Source organism: Hippopotamus amphibius, chromosome 13 (assembly GCF_030028045.1).
Source record: "Hippopotamus amphibius kiboko isolate mHipAmp2 chromosome 13, mHipAmp2.hap2, whole genome shotgun sequence".
Classification (NCBI taxonomy): domain Eukaryota; kingdom Metazoa; phylum Chordata; class Mammalia; order Artiodactyla; family Hippopotamidae; genus Hippopotamus; species Hippopotamus amphibius.
This window is the reverse complement of record NC_080198.1, coordinates 60,387,694-60,405,835: the sequence shown is the minus strand read 5'-3', so window position 1 is coordinate 60,405,835 and position 18,142 is coordinate 60,387,694. Positions and strand designations below refer to the sequence as shown.

The 18,142-nt window shown below is 36.3% G+C and overlaps 1 protein-coding gene across 5 annotated transcripts in view; it reads right to left on the bottom strand.

Moving 5' to 3' along the window:
* Positions 1 to 18,142, bottom strand: part of SCLT1 (sodium channel and clathrin linker 1) — a 244,069-nt gene that overhangs the window by 160,361 nt on the left and 65,566 nt on the right. For all 5 annotated transcript variants that reach the window (XM_057705960.1, XM_057705959.1, XM_057705958.1 and 2 more), the window contains exon 6: positions 3,712 to 3,847. In XM_057705960.1, coding sequence (XP_057561943.1) covers positions 3,712 to 3,847 — 136 coding nt within the window. The remainder of the gene's footprint in view (positions 1 to 3,711; positions 3,848 to 18,142) is intronic.

Genomic DNA, 18,142 nt, shown 5'->3' with positions numbered 1-18,142 from the left:
CAGATTCCTAGAATCTATGTGATGTCACCATCTAATTAATTGGTCAAAGGATATGAACATTGCTAGTGCTTTTACTGCCAAACTGCCCTCCAAAAAGATTTTTACAAATCACACTATTAAAGGAGAACAAAATACTCCAAACTAAAAACATTCAGTTAGGTACTTGATCTTGTACTAGGGCTATCGGCTCCCAAAACAATTATACTTGAGATACACAGAACCTTTAGTACCTAATTTTAATTCTTTATCTTGCTGTTTAGTAATAATGACAAAGATGATAAAAGTAACAGGTAAATTTGTGAACCCACATATGTGCTAGGCATTACCCTATGTGCTTTATGAGGATTTAAAATTTTAATTACTCTAAGAACTCCATAAAATAAGAATTATTATAATCTCCATTTATAAATGAGGAACATGAAGCACAAAGAAGTTTCCCAAGATCACAGAGCTAGAAAGCAGAATGTGGACCAAACTCAAGAAGTGTGACCAGATTTTTCTTCCAAAGGCTTGTATGTTTTTTTTTTTTTAATTTTATTTATTTATTTATTATTTTTTGGGGGGTACACCAAGTTCAAGAATCTGTTTTTATACACATATCCCCGTATTCCTTCCCTTCCTTGACTCCCCCCCACTCGAGTCCCCCCCACCCTCCCCGCCCCAGTCCTCTAAGGCATCTTCCATCCTCGAGTTGGACTCCCTTTGTTATACAACAACTTCCCACTGACTATCTATTTTACTATTGGTAGTATATATATGTCTGTGCTACTCTCTCACTGCATCTCAGCTTCCCCTTCAACCCCCGCCCCCTCCCATACCTCGAGTTCTCCAGTCCATTCTCCGTATCTGCTTCCTTGTTCTTGTCACTGAGTTCATCAGTACCATTTTTAGATTCCGTATATGTGAGTTAGCATACAATATTTGTCCTTCTCTTTCTGACTTACTTCACTCTGTATGACAGACTGTAGTTCTATCCACCTCATTACATATAGCTCCATCTCATCCCTTTTTATAGCTGAGTAATATTCCACTGTATATATATGCCACATCTTCTTTATCCATTCATTTGTTGATGGGCATTTAGGTTGCTTCCATGTCCTGGCTATTGTAAATAGTGCTGCAATAAACATTATGGTACAAGTTTCTTTCGGGATTATGGTTTTCTTTGGGTATATGCCCAGTAGTGGGATTACTGGATCATATGGTAGTTCTATTCGTAGTTTTTTAAGGAACCTCCAAATTGTTTTCCATAGTGGCTGTACCAACTTACATTCCCACCAACAGTGCAAGAGAGTTCCCTTTTCTCCACACCCTCTCCAACATTTGTTGTTTCCAGATTTTGTGAACAAAGGCTTGTATGTTTCACAAAAGTAGGAGCCAACATTCTCCAGTGTATGATCGACACTAAGCATGGTGCCTCATATATAACAGACACCTAATAAATATTTGTGGAATGGATGAAGATATTTGATCTTCAGTTGAATTCTCTAGGCTTATTACTTTAATAAAGCATAGTAGAATAAACAATTCTCCCTCTTTCTCTTAATTTTCTACTATAAATTGTATTTTATTTAAATTAATAAATTTAATTAATAAATTTTAAATTTATTCAGTTTGTATTCACCTAGTCTCCATTCACAACACAAAGGTCTTTCAATCTAGTGATGGATACCAAAGCAATTGTATGTGTTTTACCAGAACTTTATAATACAGTTAATAAACATATAAGTAATAAGCAGAATTAACATTTGATATTATTATTTTATGGATTTATTAACATTATTATTCATACTTTATAAAATTGCCTAAACTCTCACTCAGTTAAAATTTCATACTTATATACAAAATACATTGCAGATATTGTAGCAAAATTTGTTTTTGACGAATCTCCTTTTTCAGTTTTGACTGCTCATACTTGGACCTCACCAAATCTTCTATGAAGTAATGATCCAAAATGTAGCAAAACAGGTAGGACCATCTTCAGAAAAATAATATGTACCAAGTAAGATGTAGATGGAGAAAGGCAAAGATAGAAGATAGAAGGAGAAATGGGTGAGAAATGAGAGAACAAGTGTGGTTTAAAAATATATATATAGCATTAGAAATTATAGCAACAAAAAAAAAAAGAAAAAAAGAAATTATAGCAACAAAAGTATTACACAGAGATGCTTTTTAGAGATAGGATTATTTCTGTGTTTCATTTTTTGAAACTAAAAATCTTACCTAGTTTTGCACTCTTCTTTCTTTTTATAAATTAAAAATTTTTTGCATTTATTGAGATATTAGTGACAAATAATCATTGCCTATATTAAGGTGTACTTTTACATATGGTCTGTCACAATATTTTTCAAGAGTAGTAAGAAATGCATATTCTGCTACAGCTTTCAAAATACATGTTTAATACCTGGTTAGAAAGCATTTATAAGTCTACATTAATTTTCATTTATTTCTATGTCAACATTAATAAATCCATCCTGAAATACTAGTCTAGGACAGAGTAGAGAGCATGCTTTTCTCATTATTTTTCCCTCTATTATTTTTCAAATTCCTTCCCTTTACACATTAAAAAGAATTCAGTGCTACATAATGCTCCTTAGATACAGCCTGTCTGATTAACTTAAAATATCACTTTCAAAAGCAAAGAATTCCAAAACCAAATTTCTAAGGAATAAAAAAATATGACTTTTCATAGATAACTATAAAATCAAAATTGTAATAAAGAATTTCTAATCCCCATTTATAAAATGGAGAAACTGAGGCACACAAGAAGGTAGAAGAATGGGATTCAAATCCATAAAAGATATGAGATACCTAGGATAAAAATTGTAAATTAAAATAGAATTCCCTTACATATAACCAAAAAAAATTACAGTGCTAAAAACAGGATATATACAATATAGCTTCCAAAACATTTCAATTACCATGAGGGAGGAAAAAAGGAGAAAAATTGTAATTTTAAAAGAAGTATAACTAGAAAAATATAATTCTAATAAGGATGCAGATGCAGAGAATGGACTGGAGGACACGAGGTTGGGGGGGCAGGGGGTGAAGGGGAAGCTGGGATGAAGTGAGAGAGTAACATAGACAAATGTATACTACCAACTGTAAAATAGCCAGTGAGAAGTTGCTGTATAACAAAGGGAGATCAACTCGATGATGGATGATGCCTTAGAGGGCCGGGACAGGGAGGGTGGGGGGGGAGTCGAGGGAGGGAGGGAATATGGGGATATGTGTATAAATACAGTTGACTGACTTTGGTGTACCTCAAAAATCAGTACAAGAGTGTAAAGCAATTATATTCCAATAAAAAAAATAAAGTAAAAAAATATATATATAATTCTATAATCTTGGAAAACTGAAGAAAACAGTATCAAAAGAAAACATCGGAAAATGAAAACTGTAAATTTAGGCAAGCGGATAATTGATTCTTTAAAAATTTTCTTTGGCATTAAAATATTTTATAACACTTAAAAAATCATGCAAAAGGAATTATGATTCAATTAAATATATACATGGCAACTACATTTATAACATACAGGGAGGGTACATACTATAAGTTTTGTTACCTGTTAATTATTTTTCAAACTGTAGAAAATCATTATGCTAACAATTTCAATATTCTGTTACTATCATTCATAAATAATGGTTGACTACAGATTTTTAGAAACTCTCTGTTTATTTAGGATATAATTCAATACATATGTCACTCACTTGATTGGCCAGTTGTAGTTGTTCTTGAAGATTCCTGACTGTTTCATCATCTGTATATATCTCATTTCCCAACTCTGTGCCCAAGGGAAGGGCCTCCAATTGCTTTTCAACAGCATCTTTTAATTCACTGTGCAACCTTTGGAACAAATAGATAACACAACAATAACTTAATTTTAGTAATAATAATTACTGTTTCAGGTCAACTAAATAAACATTCGGGTCAAAAAAATCACTATTTACACAAAAATCATTTTTAAGTCAACCTCTAAATTTAGAAGTGTTTAAAAACCATTAAATAATATGCTATAGGAAAAATATATCATGATTGTAAATGAATTAAATTTGTCATAGTTAATTCAAATATACATAATTGTTTGTCCTAGGAAAATTTTAATTTTTCAAGGAGGTAAAATTCTGAAATAACACCTTATTAACTGACAAGTCATTCAGAAAAAAATTTTAAATATAACTTCATCTAGTTAATTAAACAGAAAGGGGATTTTTAATCTTGTAGAATTATTTGTTAATTTCTTCATTGTGTTTCACAAACCACATCTGATTTCTGACTACTTCCAGTTTATAAAGCATAGAATAAAATTCCTGATGGTTATGAAATCAAGACTAGAGGCTTTATTTGCCAGCACTTTCTTACATAAGCTTGACCATAATTCTGAAAGACTTAAATTCAACTTAACCTTACATTAAATTATATTTCTTGCTTTAAAATTATCAAAAAGAAAAAAAAAAAGAAAAAAAAAGCATAGAAAGGTTCAACTTAAAAGACTGATTAGGTGTTTATGTCAAAATGATATATGCCTAAAGGAAAAATGTTTTTTAATATCAGAAAAACTTGAATTCATATAATTATAACCAGAAAATATTATTTATAATAAACATATCTCAAAGTAAAAATTTTCCAAAGGAACTGTATCCATCTCTCTAAAATAATTTAAAGAGAATTATCTACCAATACTATAATCTCCATTGAAACGAGAAAAATGCAATCTTAAATTTTAAAACATATTTATTGAAAACAAGGTTCATCAAAGAAAAGTCACGAGACAATAGCCTCAGCTACCAGTGGGGCGAAGGGAGGGGAGAGAGGCAGTAAAGGGATAGCAGATTAAGAGGTACAAATTATTAGATACAAAATAAGCTAAGAAGATTTGTTGTACAACATGGGGAATATAGCCAATACTTTATAATAACAATAAATGAAGAATAACCTTTACATATTGTGACTCACTATATTATACATATGTAACTTACATAACACTGTACAGCAATTATACTTCAATAAAAAAACTAAAGAAAAAAAAAACCATTTAATGGTTACGGGCATATTGCCTATACCCAAACTGCCTGAATTTGAAATCAGAATCTGTCACTTTGCCAGGTGACCCTGGATAAATTCCTTAACCTCCTTTAGCCTCAGTTTCTCTATCTGTAAAATGTAAATATCACCTATTAATATTGCTTATTCTCTTGTGGAATTTTTTTTCTATTCTGTGTTGATTCATGTTTCTCTCAGTCTCAGCGGAATTTTCATCTTTCCAAGCTTTAACTTTTGGAATTCAGTCCTTGGACAGCTTTCATCAATGTCTTATAGTTTTTGGAACACAGGTCTTCTGCCTCCTTTACTAGGTTTATACCTAGGTACTTTATTCTTTTTGATGCGATGTTAAATGGGGCTGTTTCCTTAATTTATCTTTCTGATACTTCACTGTTAGTGTATAGAAATGCAACAGATTTCTGAATTCACGGATGAGCTCTAGTAGTTTTCTGGTCATATCTAGGATTTTCTATGTATAGTAGACATTTTACCTCTTCCCTTCTAATTTGGATACTTTTTATTTCTTTTTCTTGTCTGATAGCTGTGACTAGGTCTTCCAATACTATGTTGAATAAAAGTGGTGAGAGTGGGCATCCTTGTCTTGTACCTAGATTGTACATTTCTAAGTATTTATCCATTTCTTCTTGGGTCTCGATTTTATTGGCGTATAATTGTTCATAGTAATCTCTTATGATATTTTATATTTCTTTATTGTCAGCTGTTAACTTCTCTTTCATTTCTGATTTTATTTGGATCCTTTCTTTTTCTTAATGACTCTGGCTAAAGGTTTATCAATTTTGTTTATCTTTTTAAGGAACCAGCTCTTAGTTTCAGTGATTTTCTCCATTTTCTTAATTCTCTATTACATTTATTTCTGCACTGATCTTTCTGATTTCTTTTCTTCTACTAACTTTGGGTTTTATTAGTTCTTTTTCTAGTTCCTCTAGGGATAAGGCTAGATTACTTGAGATTTTTCTTACTTCCTTAGGTAGGCTTATATTGCTAGTTCCCTTTTTGAACTGTTTTTGATGTTTCCCACAACTTTTCCATCATTTTATTTCTATTTTGACTACAGGTATTTTTTGATTTCCTGTTTGATTTCTTCACTGACCCACTGGTTGTTTACTAACATATTGTAATTCCTTCCAGTGTATTTTTTATTCCAGCTATTATCTTCTTCAGCTCTGTTTAGTTCTTTACGTTTTTTAACTCTTTCTTAGAAACATCTAACTTCTCACTGTGTTCATTCATTCTTCCCGAGTGTTTTTTTTTTAAGCTCTTTATTGGAATATAATAGCTTTACACACTTGTACCATTTTCTGAGGTATACCAAAGTCAGTCAGTTGTATTTAATCATATCCCCATATTACCTCCCTCCCACGACTCCCCCCCACACTCACCGTCCCAGCCCTCTAAGGCATCATCCAACATCAAGTTGATCTCCCTTTGTTATACAGCAACTTCCCACTAGCTATCTATTTCACAGTTGGTAGTATACATATGTCTATGCTACTCTCTCATTTCAACCCAGCTTCCCCATGGCCCCCGCCCCCCAACCTTGTGTCCTCCAGTCCATTCTCTGCATCTGCATCCTTATTCTTGTCTTGTCACTGGGTTCATCAGCAACTTTTTTTTTTTTTTTTAAGATTCTCTATATATGAGTTAGCATACAATATTTGTTTTTCTCTTTCTGACTTACTTCACTCTGAATGTCAAACTCTAGGCCTATCCACCTCATTACATATAGCTCCATCTCATCCCTTTTTATAACTGAGTAATATTCCATTGTATACATATGCCACATCCTCTTTATCCATTCTTCTGTTGATGGGCATTTAGGTTGCTTCCACGTCCTGGCTATTGTAAATAGTGCTGCAATAAACATTATGGTACATGTTTCTTTTTGGGTTATGGTTTTCTCTGGGTATATGCCCAGGAGTGGGATTACTGGATCATATGGTAGTTCTATTTGTAGTTTTGTAAGGAACCTCCAAACTTTCCATAGTGGCTGTACCAGCTTACATTCCCACCAATAGTGCAGGAGAGTTCCCTTTTCTCCACACCCTCTCCAACATTTGCTGATTCTAGATTTTTTGATGATGGCCATTCTGACCGGAGTGAGGTGATACCTCATTGTGGCTTTGACTTGCATTTCCCTGATGATTAGTGATGTTGAGCATCGTTTCATGTGTTTGTTGAGCATCATTTCATGTGTTTGTTGGCCATCTGCATGTCTTCTTTGGAGAAATGCCTATTTAGGTCTTCCGCCCATTTGTGGATTGGGTTGTTTGCTTTTTTGGTATTAAGCTGCATGAGCTGCTTGTATATTTTGGAGATTAATCCTTTGTCAGTTGCTTCACTGGCAAGTATTTTCTCCCATTCTGATGGTTGCCTTCTTGTTTTGTTTATGGTTTCTTTCGCTGTGCAAAAGCTTTTAAGTTTCATTAGGTCTCATTTGTTTACTCTTGATTTTATTTCCATGATTCTAGGAGGTGGGTCAAAAAGAATCTTGCTTTGATGTATGTCATACAGTGTTCTGCCTACGTTTTTCTCTAGAAGTTTTATAGTATCTAGCCTTACATTTAGGTCTTGAATCCATGTTGAGTTTATTTCTGTGTATGGTGTTAGGAAGTGTTCTAATTTCATTCTTTTACATGTAGCTGTCCAATTTTCCCAGCACCACTTATTAAAGAGGCTGTCTTTTTTCCATTGTATATTCTTTTTTTTTAATATTTATTTATTTATTTATTTTATGTATTTATTGGCAGCATTGGGTCTTCGTTGCTGCACACGGGCTTTCTCTAGTTGCTGAGAGTGGGGGCTGCTCTTCACTGTGGTGCGCAGGCTCCTCATTGTAGTGGCTTCTCTTGTTGTGGAGCACGGGCCATAGGCACGTGGGCTTCAATAGTTGCGGCACATGGGCTCAGTAGTTGTGGCTCACAGGCTCTACAGCACAGGCTCAACAGTTGTGGTGCATGGGCTTAGTTGTTCTGTGGCATGTGGAATCTTCCCAGGGCAGGGCTCAAACCCATGTCCCCTGCATTGGCAGACAGATTCTTTACCACTGTGCCATCTAGGAAGTCCCTTCATTGTATATTCTTGCCTCCTTTATCAAAGATAAGGTGCCCATATGTGCTTGGGTTTACCTCTGAGTTCTCTATTCTGTTGCATTGATCTTCCTTTCTACTTTTGTGCCAGTACCATACTCTCTTGATCACTGTGGCCTTGTAGTATAGTTTGAAGTCAGGAAGCCTAATTCCACCAACTCCATTTTTCCTTCTCAAGATTGCTTTGGCTATTCGGGGTCTTTTGTGCTTCCATACAAATCGTAAGATTTCTTGTTCTAGTTATGTGAAAAATGCCGTTGGTAATTTGATAGGGATTGCATTGAATCCGTAAATTGCTTTGGGTAGTATAGTCATTTTCATAATGTTGATTCTTCCAATCCAAGAACATGGTATGTCCCTCCATCTGTTTGTATCGTCTTTGAGTTCTTTCATCAGTATCTTATAGTTTTCTGCATACAGATCTTCTGCCTCCTTAGACAGGTTTATTCCTAGGTATTTTACTCTTTTCGTTGCAATGGTAAATGGGAGAGTTTCTTTCTCTTTCTGCTTTTTCGTTGTTAGTGTATAGGAATGCAAGAGATTTCTGCACATTAATTTTGTATCCTGCTACTTTACTAAATTCATCAATTACTGCTAGCAGTTTTCTGGTAGAGTCTTTCGGGTTTTCTATGTATAATATCATGTCATCTGCAAAGAGTGACAATTTTACTTCTTTTCCAATTTGGATTCCTTTTCTTTCTTTTTCTTCTCTGATTGCTGTGGCTAACACTTCCAAAACTATGTTGAATAATAATGGTGAGAGTGGACACCCTTGTCTTGTTCCTGTTCTTAGAGGGAATTCTTTCAGTTTTTCTCCATTTGGAATGATGTTGGCTTTTGGTTTCTCATATATGGCTTTTATTATGCTGAGGTAATTTCCTTCCATGCCCATTTTCTGGAGAGTTTTTATCATAAATGGATGTTGAATTTTGTCAAAAGCTTTTTCTGCATCTATTGAGATGATCATATGGTTTTTATCCTTCAATTTGTTGATATGATGTATCACGTTGATTGATTTGCATGTACTGAAGAATCCTTGCATCCCAGGGATAAACCCCACTTGATCATGCCGTATGATTTTTGTAATGTGCTGTTGTATTCTGTTAGCTAGTATTTTATTGAGGATTTCTGCATCTATATTCATCAGTGATATTGGCCTGTAAGTTTCTTTTTTTGTGACATCTTTGCCTAGTTTTGGTATCAGGGTGATGGTGGCTTCTTAGAATGAGTTTGGGAGTGTTCCTCCTTCTGCTATATTTTGGAAGATTTTAAGAAGGATAGGTGTTAGCTCTTCTTGAAATGTTTGATAGAATTCGCCTGGGAATCCATCTGGCCCAGGGCTTTTGTTTGTTGGGAGGTTTTTAACCACAGCTGCAATTTCCATACTTGTGATTGGTCTGTTCATAGTTTCTATTTCTTCCTGGTTCAGTCTTGGAGGATTGTATTTTTCTAAGAATTTATCCATTTCTTCCAGGTTATCTAATTGATTGGCATATAGTTGCTTGTAGTAGTCTCTCACGATCTTTTGTATTTCTGTGGTGTCAGTTGTTACTTCTCCTTTTTCATTTCTAATTCTGTTGATTTGCGTCTTCTCCCTTTTTTTCTTGATGAGTCTGGCTAATGGTTTATCAATTTTGTTTATCTTCTCAAAGAACCAGCTTTTAGTTTTGTTAATTTCTTCTGTGGTTTCCTTCCTGTCTTTTTCATTTATTTCTGATCTGATCTTTATGATTTCTTTCCTTCTGCTCACTTTGGGGTTTCTTTGTTCTTCTTTCTCTAATTGTTTTAGGTGTAAGGTTAGGTTGTTCATTTGATATTTTTCTTGTTTCTTGAGGTAGGATTGTATTGCTATAAACTTCCCTCTTAGAACTGCTTTTGCTGTGTCCCATAGGTTTTGGGATGTTGTGTTTTCATTGTCCTTTGTTTCTAGATATTTTTGATTTCTCTTTGACTTCTTTAATAATTTCTTCGTTGTTTAATAGTGTGTTGTTTAGCCTTCATGTGTTTGTATTTTTTGCAGTTATTTTCCTGTAACTGATATCTAGTCTCATGGCGTTGTGGTCTGAGAAGATGCTTGATATGATCTGAATTTTCTTGAATTTACTGAGGCTTGATTTGTGACCCAAGATGTGGTCTATCCTGGAAAATGTTCTGTGTGCACTTGAGAAGAAAGTGCATTCTATAGTTTTTGGATAGAATGTCATATAAATATAAGTCAAGATGGTCTAATGTGTCATTTGAAGTTTGTGTGTCCTTATTTATTTTCTGTTTGAATGATCTGTCCATTGATGTAAGTGGGGTGTTCAAGTCTCCCACTATTACTGTGTTACTGTCGATGTCCCCTTTTATAGCTGTTAGCATTTGCCTTATGTATTGAGGTGCTCCTATGCTGGGGGCATAGATATTTACCATTGTGATATGTTCCTCTTGGATGGATCCCCTGATCATTATGTAGTGTCCTTCCTTGTCTCTTTTAATAGTCTTTACCTTAAAGTGTAATTTGTCTGATATGAGTATTGCTACTCCAGCTTCCTTTTGACTTCCATTTGCATGGAATATCTTTTTCCATCCCTTGACTTTCAGTATATATGTATCCCTTGGTCTGAGGTGGGTTTTTTGTAGGCAGCATATAGAAGGGTCTTGTTTTTGTATCCATTCAGCCAGTCTGTGTCTTTTGGTTGCAGCATTTAATCCATTTACATTTAAGGTGATTATTGACATGTGCATTCCTATTACCATTTTCTTAATTGGTTTGGGTTTGTATTTGTAGGTGTTTTCCTTCTCTTGTGTTTCCTACTTAGAGAAATTCCTTTAGCACTTGTAAGGCTGGTTTGGTGGTACTGAATTCTCTTAACTTTTGCTTGTCTGGAAAGCTTTTGATTTCTCCGTCGAACCTGAATGAGATTCTTGCTGGGTACCGTATTCTTGGCTGTAGGTTTTTCTCTTTCAGGACTTTCAGTATATCCTGCCAGTCCCTTCTGGCCTGCAGAGTTTCTGTAGAAAGGTCAGCTCTTATCCTTATGGGTTTTCCCTTATATGTTATTTGTTGCATTTCTCTTGCTGCTTTTAATATTTTTTCTTTGTGTTTAATTGTCATTAGTTTAATTAATATGTGCCTTGGTGTATTTCTCCTTGGGTTTATTCTGTATGGGACTCTCTGTGCTTCTTGGACTTGGTGAATTATTTCCTTTCCCATGTTGGGGAAGTTTTCCACTAGAACCTCTTCAAATATTTTCTCAGACCCTTTCTTGTTTCCTTCTTCTTCTGGGATGCCTATGATTCAAATGTTGGTACGCTTAATGTTATCACTGAGGTCTCTGAGACTGTCTTCTATTCTTTTTATTCTTTTTTCTTTTTCCTGCTCTGTGGCAATTATTTCCCCCATTCTATCTTCCAACTCACTTATCGTTCTTCTGCCTCAGTTATTCTGCTGTTTATATCATCTAGAGTATTTTTAATTTCCGTTATTTTGTTGTCCATTGCTGTTTGTTTGTTCTTTAGTTCTGCTGAGTCCTTATTGTTTCTTGTATTTTCTGTATTTTGTTATTGAGATTTTGTATCATTTTTACTATCATCACTCTGAATTCTTTTTCAGGCATTTTTCCTATTTCCTCTTCATTTATTTGGTCTTGTGGGTTTTTTTTCCTGCTCCTTTGCCTGTATCCTGTTTCTTTGTTTTCTCATGGTTGTCCCAACTTCAGAGGTTGCTTGTTCTGGCAATAGAGGGGTTTAAAGAATGCTGTCCAAGCCCCAGACTAATGGCAGAGTGTTGAGTGTTGAGTCAAACAAATACTAAGTCAAGGAAAGACATACATGTATAAGACACACAAATACTGATTCCAATAGCACATAAGGCACTAGAAAGACCTGACAGAAGAACCCCAGTATGCTATCAGACATTCAAAGAGGAAACCAACAGGAATTCAAAACCAAAACAGAACAAAACAGAAATAAAAGCAAAAATGAACAAATAACACCACACACAATCACAAATCCAGGGAGATACTGAAAGCTAGGATCAAATATAATAAAGAGTTAGAGTACCACCAGACAGACTGAAGATTCTCAGAATGAAATCAGACAATTATACTAAGAACTAAGATAAAGACAAAAACCTAATAATAAATACCAAAGCAGTGTGTCATCTGGAGCATTAAGCAAGGAGACAGAGCAGACTGATAATATTGCTTATATTAAAATAAAATAAACTAAAAAAGGATAGAAGATAGGGCAACAGAAGAGCATAGTGTGACTGGAAATAGGAAAATAAAAAGAAATAAAAATGTATAAAAGATAGAGATGTAAAGAAGGTACGAGAGATACAGTCAGCACTATGAAAAACTTAGGTAGAAATAGAAATATATAAAAAGGCTAAAAATAAAAATAGAATAAAAAATAGAATAAAGAAATATGTTATAAAACTTGTAGGTCCCTTAGGACTAAGATCGTAATTAAAAAAAACAAAAAAACAAACAAAAAAAATTAGAACTGACCCCAGAATGGAGCAGTTCAATAGAATTAATACTAAAATTTCTGTTTCCTTGGGGTCTCAGCTATAAGTGTCCTTCTGCCCCCCCTTGGGTTTTTTGTATTCTTCTGCAACCAGCAGAGCTTCCTTTATTGATCGTCTGTAAGCACTGGTGTGTGGGGAGAGAGAGGGTACAATAGTGGCTTCTTCCCCTGGCAGTGAGTGCACTGTGGCGCTCTGTCTGTGTCACAGTGGTTCAGTCAGGCGTGGCGGTGCCTGTTGCAGAGGGACACCAGCGGCTCAGGTGTAAACAGAACGTCTCAGAGTTGGGCCGCTCTCAGGGCTTTTGGCTCTCAGCTCTAGGCACTCTAAGCCAGCCCCGGCCAGGGGCCTTTTTTATCCCTGAGTACGTTAACTTGGGCCACAGGGGTCCTTCCTCTGTCCGTTGCAGGCACCAAGAGAGCGACTACACCTGCGGCTCCTCCCCCCTGCTTGTGAGTCAGCAGTATCCAGCTGCCACTATGGCCTCACAGCTTTCTGCGGTAGGCACTCTTCGCTGCGAATTTCTTCCCTCCTGTCCTCTCGGTCTGTCTCCCCACCATCAACAATGTTTCTCACCCTGAACCAGTTCTCCGGTTCCCACACTCCCACTCCCAGACCCCCGCTCATCTGTGAATCCAAGTCTCAGTCTGAGTACGCTGAGCTGTGGTGCGGACCCTCTGTGTGTTTCTCACTCCCTCCCGTCTGCCACAGCTCAGCCGCTTCACCCTCCTTGAATCGTGGTAAATGCCTCCCCACTGACCCAAGGATATTCCCCACTGGAGAAGGGGTTTCCCCATCAGATAAGGGACTTTTCCTGAATTCAGCAATCTCCCCTCTGTCTCAGAGCCCCCCACCCTAGGGTGTGGGACCTGTCCCTTTTCTTTCTTCTCCTCTTTCTCCATTTTTTTTTTTTCTTTCCTCCCTCTGTCCTACCCAGTTATGTTGGGATCTTTACAGTCCTCTCCAGCATCTGAGGTCGTTTGCTGGTGTTCAGCTGGTTCTCTGTGGGAATTATTGCATCTTTTAGTGTATTCCTAATGCATCTGTGGAGAGGGATGCACTCCACGTCCTTCTACTTCGCTGCCATCTTTCCTCCCCCTCCCCCTGAATTTTTTATTACCATTCTTTTGAACTCTTTATCAAGTAGATCGCTAATCTCCACTTGGCTTGTTCTTCTCCTAGGGTTTTGTCTTCGTTTAGAACATACTCCTTCTCTCTTTGTTTTGCCTAATTCTCCACATTTATTTCTAACAATTAACTAGGTCAATTATGTTTGCAGATGTTGGATAAGTGATCTTATGTAAGAGACATCCTATGGGGTCCAGCAGCACTTGACCCCATGTATGGGCTGTGTGGGCCCTTCTGTGTGATGAGGCTGACTACTCTTGGCATGCTGGTAGACAAGGCTTGTCCCTAGCCTGGTTAGCTGCTACACCTTGCCTTGCATAGTGGCTGCTGGCCTGCTAGTGGGCAGGCCAGATTTGGGCATAGTTGAATGCACAGCCTGGGAAGTCCTTGGGTTGATGCTGGCCCACTAGTAGGCAGTGTTGGGTTCTGGTATAGCTGGTTGCATGACCCAGAGGGAGAAGCATGTCTCAGTCCACTGGTATACAGGTCTGGTTCCCTGTGCTGGCTGTGGGACCCAGGCAGTTCAACGCTGGTGTCAGCCTACTGTTGGGTTGGGCCACATCCTAGTGAAGCTGGTTCTGGGGCTCAGGAGATTCTTGGGCTGGTCCTGGCTAGCTGATGGGCAGGGCTGGGTCCTGGTGTGGCTGGTTGCATGGCCAGGGGTGTTCCAAGGCTGGTTCTGACCTGCTGGTGGGTAGAGCCAAGTTCCAGGGTGCCTGGGTATGCGGACTGGGGAGGCCTGGGGCTGGTTTCGGTCCACTGGTGGGTGCATCCAGGCCTCTGCAAGGCTGGCTGTTCACCCCAGGAGGTCCTGGAACTTGAGCTTATCTGCTGTTGGGGAGGTAGGCCCCCACTGCTAGTAGGCTAGAGGGAGAACTCCAAAATGGTGCTTACCAGCACCAGTGTCCTCACGGTAGAATGAACTCCCCACAACGGCTGTCATCAGTGTCCCCAGGAAGAGTCCCAATTGCCCTGCCACTCCAAGAAACACTACAAGATCAGTAAGTGGGTCTTAACAGATTCCTTTCATATTACTGCCTCAGTTCTGGGACTGAGAGCATGTGAGATTTTGTGTGTGCTCTTTAGCAGTGGAGTTTCTGTTTCCTCTGGCTCTCCCATATGCAAACCCTGCTGGCTTTCAAAGCCATAAGTTTTGAGGACTTGTCTTTCTAGTGCAGGACCCTCAGCTCAGGAGCCTAATGTGGGGCTTGGACCCCTCGCTCCTTAGGAAGAACCTCTGTGATTGTGATTATCCTCCCACTTGTGGGTCACCTACCTGAAGGTGTGGGTCACCTACCTGAAGGTGTGGGTCTGGACTACATTATGTCTCTGGCCCAACCTATCTATCTTGTTTTGGTTTCTTCCTTATATCTTCAGCTATGAAAAATCTTTTCTGTTAGTCTTCAAGTCATTCTCATTGATAGCCCCTCTGTAAATAGTTGTAACTTTGTTGTGTCTAGAGGAGGAGGTGAGTTCAGGATCTTCCAACTCTGCCATCTTGGACACACTTTGCAAGGTCATTTTTATAGTCCTGCACTGTTATGCAAAGCAAGGGCTACCTATATGTATCAATAGTTTATTTGTATTTGTTTTAGGATCTGAAGTATTTGGGGAAGGGGTGTTTAATCTTGCAGCCTGCAATCCTGTGGTCTCTTGCCCAATATACCCTAATTCTCCAAATGTTTTATAATTTTGGGTTTAGTTTAGTGTTCTTTCCCTAACCTCTTCAGCAAATTCTTAGAGATTGTTGATTTTCAGACTTTTCTAATATATGCACATAAAACTATGGATTTCCCTCTAAGAATGGCCTTAACTGCAACCCACAGTTTTCATGCTGTATTTTCACTATCAGTTGAAAATATTCTCCGGTTTTCCTTGTTAATTCTTTGACATATGAGTAATATCTAAAAGTATGTTGCTTAATTAGAAACAGCTGGGACTTTTCTGATTCCTTTTTTCTTTTCTTTCTTCTTTTCAAAAAAAACCAAAACTGATTCCTAATACAATTTTCACTCAGATACAACAGAATCTGAGTACTTAAAAAAAATCTCTGAGTTACTTTCTCAGTTTGCCAGTTTTGGAAATGTTTTATGTGTTCTTAAAAAGAATATGTATTTTGAGGTATTAGGTATTTGCCTGTTAAGTAAATTGGTTAATTGTGTGGTTCAAATATTATTTTTTGAGTTTTTCTTTCAATTACTGAGGAGCAATGTGTTTATATTTTCTGCTCTCTGGTGGATTTGTCTGTTTTGCCATTCAGTGCTATCACTGAATTTTTCTAATCTAGAAAAACAGAAAACTTGAAATTTTCTATTCTGAGGCTTTATTACTGGGTGCTTGAAAATATAAAACTGTCATATCTCTTATCACTATGAAATATCCCTATTTATAATATTCTCTTCTTGCATTAAAGTCTACTATGTCTGATATTACCAGCTTTCTTTTGGTTAGCACTTGCATGGTTTATCTATTTTCCATCCTCTTATTTGCAATCATTCAATATTCTTATATTTTAGAAATCTGTCTGATAAATATATACTATAAATGGTTTCTTTTTTAATCTCCTCTGATAAATCACTGTCTTTCAACTGCAGCATTTAGTACATTGAAGTTTAATGTAATTACTAATGTATTTGAGTTTATATCTACTATCTTAATATTTGCTTTCTATTTGCACTGTCCATTATGATTTTTCTCTGCTTTCATGCTTTCTTTTGGTTTTTTTTTTAATTACTTCATTTTTCTACTTTATTATCTTGGTTGGCAGTTACATGATCTTTTCCCTTACTTTTAAAGATTATAAATGCATCACTGAATTACCAAACTCTAAAATAAATTAGTATTATATTTCTTTTGGGTAATGCTAGAACTTGAGAATATTTTAACTTCAAATACCCTTCTTCTAAATTTACGATATTGCTGTCTTGTATTTAATTCTCTACAGATATTTTAGAGGCAACATTATTGTTTTAGAATAGCTGATGTTCATTAGACTTTCTCCCATAGTTACCCTTTCCTGTAGTTCTAAACTTTCATCTGGGATTATTTTCTTTTTGTAAAATATCCTTTTAGGATTTTCTTTAATTTTGCTAATGATAATGTTCTCAGTTTCTTTTCATTTGACCTTTCTTCTGAAGGATATTTCACTGGGTAAAGAGTTCTACATCAATAGTTTTTCTTTCAACACTTTAAAAATATTCCATTGTCTCCTGATTTCCAGTATTTTTGTTGAGAAATCAGTTAATATTTTATTGCTGCTAGATAATACAAAGATAATCTCTTTCTGCTTTGAAATTTTTTTCTTTTTCTTTGGTTTTCTTTGATTTTATAATAATGTGCCTAGGTATATTACTTTTGTATTATCCTGCTTATGATGCATGATGTGACCTTAATCTGTGGATTGATGTTAGTCTGTCATCTCTTTCTGGGACTCAAGCTATATGAATTTTAGCTCTTTTCACTGTCCCATATGTCTCAGTTTTTATTTACTTACTTACTTATTTATTTATTTATTTTTCTGCATTTTCTATACCCTTCTCTCTTTGACCTTCATTCTGAATATTTTCTTCTCACTTGGGTTGCATTCCATTAATTCTCTCTTCAGTTATGTCTCATTTCCATTACTACAATTTTCAGTTCTAGAATTTCTGTTTGGTTCTTCAAGAGTTTTTAGTTTTCTCAAAATTGTGTCATTTCATTGAACATAATGCACAGTTATTTTAAAGACCAAACCTGTGGATCTGTTTCTACTGCATACTATTTTTTTAATGAATTTTTTACCCCTGATGTCTTTAATCTTCCTGTCACCGGTTCTTTTTACACCAGATATGAGCCAGATATAAGTGAAAAAGTACAAAGAGATATTTTGAGGCCTAGCAATGATGTTATCTTCCTCTAAAAGTCTTCTTTTTCTTTTTTCAGGTGGGAAGGGGTATTATCAATCCCTGATCATGTTATATATAGCATCAAGTTATATCAAACGTCATGTTTTATATCTTTTTAGGACTAGTCTATTTTGGGGGAGTCACTCTTACTTCAAAGCCTGGATATTCCTGAGCCACCTACCCTCAAGTCTAAGGGGTCTTGAGTTTTGATTTTTATTTCTTTAGCTCCATGAATTTGTTTCAAGCTCTGCTCAGTTTTCAACCTCTCTTCACCTCTTCTGACATAGGGAGATACATCTAAGGGAAAGTAACCCCAAGTGCATGCTCATACACCTGGATTTCTTTCTTTTCCTGGTCTTTGCCTTACAAGTCTATACTGACTCCAATTCACTTAAACAGATTTGATTTTTGTCAAATTTTTGTCAAGATTTTCTAGTTTTTGTCCAGATTTTCTAGTTTTTGTCCAGAT